This window comes from Anoplophora glabripennis, unplaced genomic scaffold, assembly GCF_000390285.2.
Source record: "Anoplophora glabripennis isolate ALB-LARVAE unplaced genomic scaffold, Agla_2.0 scaffold67, whole genome shotgun sequence".
In the NCBI taxonomy this organism is placed as follows: Eukaryota; Metazoa; Arthropoda; class Insecta; order Coleoptera; family Cerambycidae; genus Anoplophora; species Anoplophora glabripennis.
The window spans coordinates 836,744-848,162 of record NW_019416806.1 but is presented as its reverse complement, the minus strand read 5'-3'; the positions used below and the strand labels follow the sequence as shown (position 1 = coordinate 848,162).

Sequence of the window (11,419 nt, the reverse complement as noted above, 5' to 3'; positions counted from 1 at the left end):
TACCTTACGTTTCGAAAATCAATTTTTTTTTGATAATTAGTAATAATAATAATAATAATAAAGCTTTATTTTCATATGCATTACATACATAGAAAACAGGTCAAAAACACAGGTCAAAGTTAAATATAAAAAACATCAGTACAGTACAATACATATACAAATACAAAATCAAATACAAAATCCTGGATGGAGAAAAAAGAAAAAAACAGAGAGATATAATCTGTATAACTAAAATAATAGATTAATAAATTATTGTACAGCATTATTCTGTAAATATTCCTCTAAATTGTAGGAGCAGATAGCAACTAGATATTCTCTAACTTTTTTTTTAAATGTGTATATATTCTTTGCATTACGAATATCGATTGATAAGGAGTTGTATAGGCGACAACCATTAAAGTAAGCCCCTTTCTGATATAACTGCGAATGATGCCGTTCGGAACACAGAATTTGCTTATTTCGCGTGCAATATAAACGGTTTAAGTTGTTTCTCGTAAATAAGTCTAAATGACGAAAAACAAAACATACCACCTCCAATATATAAACGCCGGTAACAGTAAGAATTTTGAAAGCTTCTCTGCAAGAATCTATGTACCTTAAATTTGCGAGAATACGAACGGCATATTTCTGTATAACGAATACCCTATTAATGGATCCACATAATCCCCAGTGAATAATGCCGTAACGTAAATAAGAATAAAAACTTGCATAATACCTATAATGAGATCAAAACATATTGGCTACATTGTTTAGAAACGGATTTCAAGCCAAAACAAGATGAAGTTAATTATTGACACAGATAATTAATTTGAGAAGACCAATCGAGTTTGTCATCAAGATACATACCGAGGAATTTTGCTGAGTGAGAAAATTACATATAATTATTCGCTATTGTTATTCCGTCAAATAAAGATATATTACAAAGTTTTGATCTGAAAAGCATAATCTTTTTCCTGTCTACATTTAACATAAGTTTTTTAACATAATTGACAGTTGTATTTAAATAAATGTTTATATTTCGTTTATTAGCTTCCAATAGTTTGTGCTTTTTTTGAAATATACCTATTTTATTATTACTAATGAGTACGTACATCTTTTAGTACTGACAGCCAACAAAAATCAAAATTCACAGAAAAATTTTAATATATCTTTTCATGTTTTCCATTTTTTGTTTTATGTTGCTTCAAAGAGTACTATCTTTTTCTACAATTTTGGCCGAAACTCTTTGAATTGTATACACGTTTACAATCATATCTCCAAGTTTCTAAAATATTAAATTTCTCCCTTTTTATGTACCTAATCTCGGGATCACCTATTTTAACATTGAATAAAATAAATATTCTGAACTTTAAACATCATTATTCTTAATACTTTAATTCATATTTATATAATATAGCATAATTTAAAAAAAATATATGTACTTTTTCCAACTTCATTATGAATGTGATTCATTATCCAAATTGTTTCAACAACGAATTTATAAATGAACAAACTTCTGCGTTACGAGAACAAAAAATTTTTAACTCGATTAATTTTACAAGGCGCCGGAAGGTTCAAAAGGTTAATATTTTATTGACTAAACACAAACAGCAGCGCTCGCGAATTTTACAGCACTCGTTCTTCTCCCAACTAAAGGAATTATTAAATTTGATTTCAACACCAAGGCTAGATTTAGGTGCGCCGGGTGGAAAGTAGGGGTCGTAATAACAAATCTAAGAGTAAAGCTGCCTATAAATTCACACCGCCGAAAAAAATCAGTACAGCTTTACCAAACGTTCAGCAATAACCAACTGACCAACCTATTTCAAAATGTACAAATTTGTAAGTATTTTTGTTCCTTATATTACGACTTGTTTAACTGTTTGAAAATTAACTTTCTCTGTACATGGTGTAGGATTAAGATATGCTAATCTTCATCAAAATCAGGAAATTAAATTAATTATCTTGAAAATTTCATTGCAATCAAGAAATTTATTTTTTTTATTTTTCTCTTGGTACCTACCCTAGGCGAAATTGCCCCTCGAAATTTTTGGACTTTTATCGTTTCATCTTCAAAACTAAATAAACTTATATAACATATTTTTTTGTATTTTTGGGTATTAAATGTTTGACTCTATGTTACAAACGGCATCTATAATCCTCGTGATAATTGTAAATTATGTGCCTACAAGTTAACGAAATAAGTTCTTAGAAATACGTGTTCTAAGACGTCTAGGTAATTGTCAATATACAGTAGAGTGGGCCGAAAATCCGCCTTTTTTGAATGTTTATTATTAATACCGAAAATATTGTTTATTATACATAAATATTTATGGAAAAGGAAAAAATTTTAGGTCGATATCTTAGGTTCGCCAAATTTCGTCAAAGTTTAAAGTAGGTACTTATAAGAAAATGTTTTTGTACTTGCCTTTATAGGAAATTTAATTCTCTACAAAAAAAGGTCCTTAGAAGAAATCATGTCAAACTAATTATTATTAATTCGGCAAATTTCGTCTAAGGACCTTTTTTGTAGAGAATTAAATTTCCTATAAAGGCAAATACAAAAAAATCTGACACCTAACGAAATTTGACGAGCCTAAGATACCGACCTAAAATTTTTTCCTTTCGCATAGTTTTTTTTAATGAACAATATTTTCGATATTAATAATAAAAATTCAAAAAAGCGGATTTTTGGCCCACCCTAATATACAGTGTGTTAAAGGTTCTGAAAAAAATGTGTGTCTTTTTTAATTACAAATTTGATTGTAGGCAAATATATGATATTATTTTATATTCAGAGGTATAATTTTTAAGTAAGTAAGATATTCTAAATTTCAATAATGATGATAATAATAATTTAAGTAATTAGGTACACTATCCATGAATAAAATAGAATATTATTTGCATGATCTTTCCCGATTGTTGTTTGCAACTTTTGAAATAAACTATTACATATCAAATATTTTCAACTTCCTATAATTCAAACACAGAGTTTGTGGATTCATATTTTTCGTTTTTATTTTAAATTTGTAATGTAAAAATCTCACAGTAAAGTTTTACTAAGCATTTTAGTTACGCCCGGAATAAATCTTTCCAAAGCAAATTGAACTTATTTATTAGTTTTACCAACTGTTTTGATGCAAATATAAAACTTGCGGGTTTAATTGAAACTGAATTATAAAATAAAATCACTTACATCCTGCTAGAGAGTGGTGCAATAGTGGGATAAGTTACGTCACTTATTCCAATCTTTCCTTGCGTCACATATGTGCAATTTATATTTGTTCTAATCAGATACTTTGTTTAAAGTTTTTATTTTTGTCAGAAATAATGTCTTGCATACAGAAAAACTTTTTGAGTACTACTTAACCACTTGTTCCACCTGGTCCAAATATAAAAAAAATAACAACACATTCGCATATTGTCATTCTCGCAATTTACATATTGGTCTTCTTGCATCAGATACTTCAATTCTTAATACGGCAAATCTTCTTTGAAAACATAATAATAGTAGTAATAATAATAGTTACAATAATATAAATTGTAAAATGGAGCTAAAATCAATTTAAAAAAATCAAAATTTAGCTCCAGTACTATCTGAAATATCCATAAATTTGTTTTGTAGACGTATTATTGGAAGGAACAAGAAACTACGAATAGAGGAAACATACATAAAGTAAAAATTATTTAAATTTAGTTTTTATATCAATTTATTTTACATATTATAGAAATAGTGTATCCAACATTAAATTAAAAGATTTCGTATTGAGGAGGTATTTAAAGAAAATTAAAATAAAATTAAATTAAAATATGTAAATATAATTCTTTTCATTCTTCACCAATGATGTGTTCGTTTTAGTTGGTTTTCCGATGTAATCCTAAATTTATTTTTCCAGGTTGTTCTCGCCGCCACCTTGGCGTACGCCTCTGCCGGTTTAATCGCTAGCCCTGCCTTGGTTGCACACTCTGCCTCAATTGTAGCTGCCCCTGTAGTGCCAGTTGTAAAAGCCGCCCCCGTAGTAGCCGTCCACACTGCCCCTGCAGTCAAATCGATCTCTGCCCACTCTACCGTAGTGAACCATGGTTCCCCATTAGTTCCAGTCGTACACGCCGCTCCAGTGGTACATGCTGCCCCAGTAGTGCACGCTGCTCCAGTCGTACATGCCGCTCCAGTGGTACACGCTGCTCCCCTAGTTCACTCTGCCCCCATTGTTGCTGCCCCTCTTGTAGTAAAGACAGCGCATGTTCCAATTGCACATATCCATTAATTTATGTCTGTTAGTGCTAAAACAAACCTTTGTAAATAAACATTAATTATTAATTTTTCCCATTTTTATTTATGTCGAAATAATTTCAAAATTGTACTGAAATTGTTAATAAAAAAATAATTTTCCATAGAAAATAACAGTTTAAATATTTATGAATAATTTTTAAAGACAACCTCTTGTTATATGAAGTTAGGTATATGACACAAAAAAGTAATAAAACTAAATAAATATCAAATTTACTAGACAAGAGAGTGCGAACATATTAAGAACTTCTGGAACTGAGAGGGAATGACATGACGGTAAATGTTGATGTTGCTATCTGGAGTTGAATTTGGTCAGTACTGTTTAATGAATACTAAAGATTTTGCTTTATGCATAGCGAGTTTAAAACGATTTGTGTATAATTATCCTGTGGCATATCGGTTTGTCAACATTCTCCGTATATCAATAGCATATCTATCAATCCACGATTGCGGTAACTATGCGTAATAATAATAAAATACTAATCATTAACAAAAATAACATGCAATTGCAATTTTTCTCACACTATACTAACACTGAAGAGACGTTTAGATTTGAAGAAACAGTATATTAAACACGTATTAGAAGTGCTGTTGAAAAATAAAACATTCCACAAAATATCTAGCCTATCAGTCAAACTGATTCAGATATTGGACTAAATAGAAATAGGTGGCACTATGGTGCTAGTTTTTAAATAGATAAGCGGAAGAATGGTATAATATAGATAATTAAAAAATATGTTTGTACCATTTCTACGAATTTCTACTTACATTTTTAGCAGTTGTCTTTTTTATAAGGTTCTACCTCTGTTAAAAATAATTCTCAAAATTTATAAACAGGAATATTCACTTGACATCTACTTTTTTATGTCGTTTAGTTTTATACTAAGTAAAAAAATATTGTTTGGGCTAAAATTGTAGTAGGTGCATTTCCTTGTTATTTCGAAACAAGATTTAGAAAAACATTTGAATGTTGCATGCCTTGTACATTGGATACATTGGGTAGAATGTTTTGTTAGGTGTACAGTGACAAAAGGTTTAATTGCAATTTGTAAAGGAAATATGACCACTAGGGTTAATGTGTTCCACTGTAATCTAACTAGACGATACTTTGCAACTATTGGATCAGTCTAGATTAATTATAGACTGCCCAGCTAAACTTGAGCACGCTGCTCTAGCTAGACCGTAGCTTTAAACAAAGACTTGGTCGCCGGTCAACCAAAAATTATCTCTTTGTAACTCATTTAGCTTATGGCAGACTGTTTTGACCATACCTTTCTTATATTATTGGATATATAATGAGCGGTCCAAACGAACTCGACTTTTCAAAAATAGGTATTTATTTCTAGATGACCTCCATCGATTGGCAATTACGTATTATGTAGGTATCGGAAAGGTAGATCCTTCACCGAGGGTCCAGATTTTGTACACCAAAATGCCTTCCCGAGAAAAATGCACTAAAATAAAATGCCTCTGAAATTCCAAAAATTGCCTCGATACGATAAAAAATTTCCGAAATACCTCCGAAATGCCAGATATACCAGAAAATGCCTCTAAATGCCAGGAAATACTTCGATATGTCTTATTATTATTGTATTATAAACAAATAAGTGGTTACTTACTTACCTGATTCTTGACTTGAGTCAAGGAAATTCCACTGAGGTATTAAGTTACAATTTTCAACACCCATGAGCCTAATTGGCCACCCTGACGCCCTGATGGCGAATGATAAAATGCATCTCATCGAGAACCTCGTATAGAAACTATTACGCGCATGCGCACAATACAAAACTTCCTTCAAAATGCCTCGAAAATGCACCAAATTTCCTCGAAATTCCAGAAAATGCCTCAAAATGCCCTGAAATACCACAGAATGCCTCCAAATATCTCAAAATGCCTCAGAATTCGAGAAAATGCCTCGAAATACCGGCAATGTGTACACCAAAATGCCTCGGCAAAACACCCATCGTCCTTCACTGATGTACTGTCAAAATTTCGTGACATTTGGATTTGGACGAATAGAAGAGGAGCAATTGCATCGGTACAAAAATGAGCTACAAACAAAGAGCTAATACTAAGTATTTTTTAAGTGATTGTTAATCCCGTGGCAGAGTTTGTGAGTGGTATACCCGGTTAAAAAATTTATCGCATTTTGGCCGAACATTTGGGCTACCCAAAAGAGTGTGTACCGTTTATTCCGGTTAACTGACAACCAAACATTGCTCAGAATTAGGACATTATCAAAGAGACCAAAAAGAACAAAAACTTCCTTTGCAACATTGTGACTGGTGATGAAATGTGATGTTTTCAATATAGCCAAAATGCCGACCGGAAAACGTCAGATGAGCCAAAACCGAAAAAATCTCGCTTGGAGAAGTCAAAAGTGAAGACAATGTTGATTTGCTTTTACGATTTCAAGGGCATTGTCTACAAAGAGTTCGTTGTACCACCCTTAATGCACAATTCTATCTTGTCGGTTTGAAGTATTTGGTGCATCGTATTCGACTCCCTGTATTCGCCTGATTTGGCAACGCGCAACTTTCACCTTTTCGGAAAAATGCATTTGCCGAATGAAAGGAAAGCATTTTGTGGACGTAGAAGACATCTAAAACGCCAAGGTCCAACTAAACTTATTCGACATGCTTTTAGACCGTGCTGTATTGTGTCGGAAGGGGACTATTTTGAATAAAATAAAACGATTTTGTTTTTCTTATATTTAAAAAGTCATGTTTACTTTGAAACGTACCTTGTATGTCTAGCAAACTGTATATCACTGTAATCTAAATAAAAGCTTATGAGAAATATGTAACAATATCCAAGGTTTATTGTGGCCAATAAAAAAATACCAGAATTATCCCTACATATCTCTTGTAGTATAAACATAATACGTGAATATCCTCATATATTTGGACCTTTTTAAGATTATGAGGAAGTTTTTTGATAAGTACCTACCTACTTTGAAACTAGAAAATTTTTTAAATTCTGAAAAAATATAAAAATAGCCTTGAACATCAAACTTAAAAAGTCAAGATTATTAAAATAATTAATTGTTAAACTTTGACATTGCATAGATATCTATTTATTATTTACTCAGTCGTGATTCTCATTTTTCCTATATTTAGATGCTCAAGGATGAAAGATAAGGTTACATTGTGCTAACACATGATTGTTGATTAAACTTGTGGGAGCCATGTTTTAACGTTCAAAGCATATTGCCGCTGGGTATCGCTGTTTTAATTTGAAAATGCTAAGAATGCTTTACAGTTTCCTTATTTGTTTATCAATTTTTTGGTTCCAACAAAAAGTAACGTTAATAATCGCAATTGTTTTAGTTTAGATAAACAGCCAACATAACGTTTGATTTGTTCAATGTTTCTTAGAATTTGTAAGGAAAATCTATTTCCTTCTACTAATCAATAATTAATTGGTAAATTATTTGTAATTGTCTAAGTTGCTTTGTTATTTGTAGCAACAAAATAAACACTAACATTCAAGTTTTATTACTCTGACGAAGAATGGAAATAAAGACTTTTCAGTTGTACTGTTACATTGACATTATCAAATTCCTCATGAAGTAAAGGTTTGGTTAGCAGAAATGTTGCGATTATTACGCAATCGCTTGGCAGTCCCATGTATTCTTTATTTTAGGCAAAACACTTTATAGGAAGGAGTGGAAAACGATAAGCATAAACGACGAGTCTGATCGACGACAACATTTTTGTAGTTGGTCATCTTTTACACACCGACCGTTCCTCAACAATCACCGAAACCACTACACAACTTCGTATCAGTTATGGTAGTATTCAAAACATTCAGGATGAGCTTGGAAACAGCAGAGTTTAAGCTCTTGAGTTTTACATCTTCCCAAGGAGGACAAAAAAAAAGGTACATCGTGAAATATGCCAGCTACTTCCGGATCGTTATATAACTGAAGGAGACCCTTTCTTGAACCGTTTACGCACTTTTATCAAAACCTAAATTTTGTTAAGAATTTAATAATGATGCGTTGCACAATGAACGAATGAATATCCTTCTCGCTTATCTTGTACACTCCCTTACAAACTCGAAGGGCTCGAGCTGTATACCACTTTCCTATGTCCAACATTCTGACTCCATTCAGTCGTAGAGTGAAAGTTTGATTTATATTTACTACCTGTTGCTAATAAAATCTTGTATGAAGTAAAATTATTTCGCTAGACATTATAATGCCAAAGGTGATGTGTTTTTACGGAAATAATAAAGTAATAGTCGAAGTCAGTTAAAAGCTTAGTATCTCGATGTAAATATTTAGGTATATTTAAATCAGTTTGAATAATATTCATAATTGCCGCATTGCACATTTGCATATTTTCCTGCATTGTCGGTGTAATTAAGCCTTAAATCCGGGAATAATGACCAAAATCACTGGAATTTACACTCGGGCAGGTAATTCTTGGGATATACAATGTGAGATAGCGAAGTGTTGTAGTACTCTTCTCATGGCGCCTTTGCAGAGTACAGTTCGTTATCTGCTATCATCGATTTCTTTTTGTATATCACGGTTTGCCTTAATACTGAGTTGCAAAATAATTTATTTGTTGTGTTACCAATTCGGTGCACAGTAAGTAACCTTACCCACAGATGTATCATAAAAAATAATAATTTGTAACAGTTTATTGCTTATCAACTTTATATAATCTAGCGGTAATTTGAACCGATTTTAAGAACTATATTTATTTAATACAGATACATTGTTTTGATCCAATCAAAACGTAAGTACTATAAATATTCTTTTGTTATTTCATTTTGTGTGAACTGGAAATTTTGTGGAAAGGTTATTGCAATCGAGTAAACAAGGGAATAGAGTGAATCCCATAAGTTATTAGTTTTGAACAGATTTTCAGAAACGTACGTAATGATTAACTCAACTACAACTACACTGGGCAATAAAAATATATAACACAGGAACTTGCGCTTTACTAAAAGTTAGGGATAAGAAGTGATAAACACGTGTGCCATTAAAATATGGAGCTTTTATTGTGGGAAATTTTTTTTATTGTTCAAAACCGTGGTACTTATTAATTCAAAACTGGCAAATGAAAATTTTGACGACCAAAAAAGTTGAGCAATCGAAAACAGTTTCAACAATTACAACAATTAACAAAATCTTTCAAATAGGGTTATTCTCAGATTACACGGAAATTTTAAACGAAATCTCTTTCACAACTACATCTGCGTATGTCATAAGGCAACCTCAAAAATACGCTATTAATTAATAACTAATAATATTATAGGAGACAACTAGTTAGCGGGTTAACGTCTCATACATTATGTCTACAATATCTAGTAAAAATATTATAATCTCACCCATATCTAACCTAGAATGGTTGTATCCTGCAATATTATTAATTAATAAATATTCTTGAATTTGGGTCGTGTACTCATATTAGCCAGAGGTTTATCCTCTGGTTATTGAACTGCAATATCCAGAGTCATCTTTGGATCACACTTTCTTGGGCATTGCTGTTAGGTTCGGATTTTGATATCTGACCTCTTCAGATTCGGGTGCTTCATAGCTGTCGACTTGCCCATCGTGGAATCTAGTTGTTATTGTAGATTTATGTAAGGCAACTCAGTTTTGTGTCCCAATTCGAATTTTGTGGTAATCCTGGCGTTTTCGCGGAAAAATTCAAAGCGGAGGATAAAACAATCAAATTGTATAGTCTTTCCGATCTCAACTGAAGAACCAGGAGGTTGGCAGTATGTATCAGATTCGGTCGCTGACGCAGCATTGAAACATTTTCAAAACTTATTCCAATATTTTTATTTAGCCATACCCATTTACAGGTATAGTCGCCCAGTTGAAGAATGAGCGTGCGGGCAAACGCGGCACAAACACAGTCGCACTGAGTGACGGTGGCCATAAATTCAGTTGTCAATAAATGGCCTAGCAGTGCAGTGCAGCAATGCGGAATATGGTGTGATTGAGGTAATTTTAATTAATTATAGGCATCTTCATCTGACTATTAATCATTCATCACAATTGAGAAAGGGAGAAATAAGAGGGATATGTTGTTTACTAATATTATTACAACATGGGATTTTGGAGACCTTTTGAAACAGAACAAAACGAGATTTACCATAAATTGTCACGGGTCGTGAATATAATAAAATTGTTTGAAGACATAATTAATTAAAATATGTTGTTGGTCAAATGAACTATAATAGAAATTTTCTGCACATTATATACAAATTATTATAGCTTTTACCTTTCGCAGAAAACTTTTTTAGGGACGCCTATGAAACTCATTAAATTTTATTGCTAGGCGTTTTTATACATGTTCAACTGACGGAAAGAACATAGGTACCTACTAGATTCTAGAACTAAAAATATTTTCATAATTCCTCTTTTAAACATTCATCTGAAAATGTAATACTTTCATGAATATATTCATACTGGAACATATACTACATAAGCATTCAAATTTCAGGACCTTATTGAATAATAGAAACATATTTATTTTGTTGAATATGAAACCAATGTGTGTAAATGGTTCTGCTGAAATATAACAAAATACCTGCCTATGTGGGATAACAGGGTCATATAATAGCCTTATAGGAAAACGTTCAAGATCAGAGCTCAATATAATTTTAGAATGGTCAGAAATAAATCACCATCACGCTGTCCGTCTAGCATCGCGTGAGGGTCACGCGCTAGAAAATTATAGTTATTACCTTTCCAAGAAGACCAGACATGGTGTTGTACATTGCGGCGCTTGAAAATGATTTTTTTTTTCAAATCATGAAATATATTTTTTCACGAGCGGTTCATGTACTTAATTATTAATGTAGTTTATTACGCGTGTCATTATACTGACGAAACGTATTGAGGTCAGTAAAACTCTTGACAAAACTAGATCTACTTATATTGTATTGTGTAAATGCCTTTGTGTCATAATAAGACACTTATTTCTTACACAACGGGCTCTATAAAATATCAGTTTCTCCTTAAATTATTACTTTCAGCAATTGAAGCCGAACTGATGGGAAAACATCACATTGTGGGTTACCTTGCACTAATTTCGCCAAAACATTGCGTACAAATGTACTTGACTCGCAGTGAGTTAAATATTTCCTGTGTCTCGAATATTTCATCTAAAACGAGTATATAAG

At 32.1% G+C, this 11,419-nt stretch overlaps 1 protein-coding gene across 1 annotated transcript; it reads left to right on the top strand.

Moving 5' to 3' along the window:
* The first annotated feature begins 1,748 nt into the window (after positions 1-1,748).
* Positions 1,749-4,247, top strand: LOC108903158 (A-kinase anchor protein 14-like). The gene is made up of 2 exons (XM_018705244.1): positions 1,749-1,821; positions 3,876-4,247. Exons 1-2 carry the CDS (start codon positions 1,810-1,812, stop codon positions 4,245-4,247), a joined length of 384 nt encoding a protein of 127 aa, XP_018560760.1. The 5' UTR covers positions 1,749-1,809.
* Positions 4,248-11,419: the final 7,172 nt, after the last annotated feature.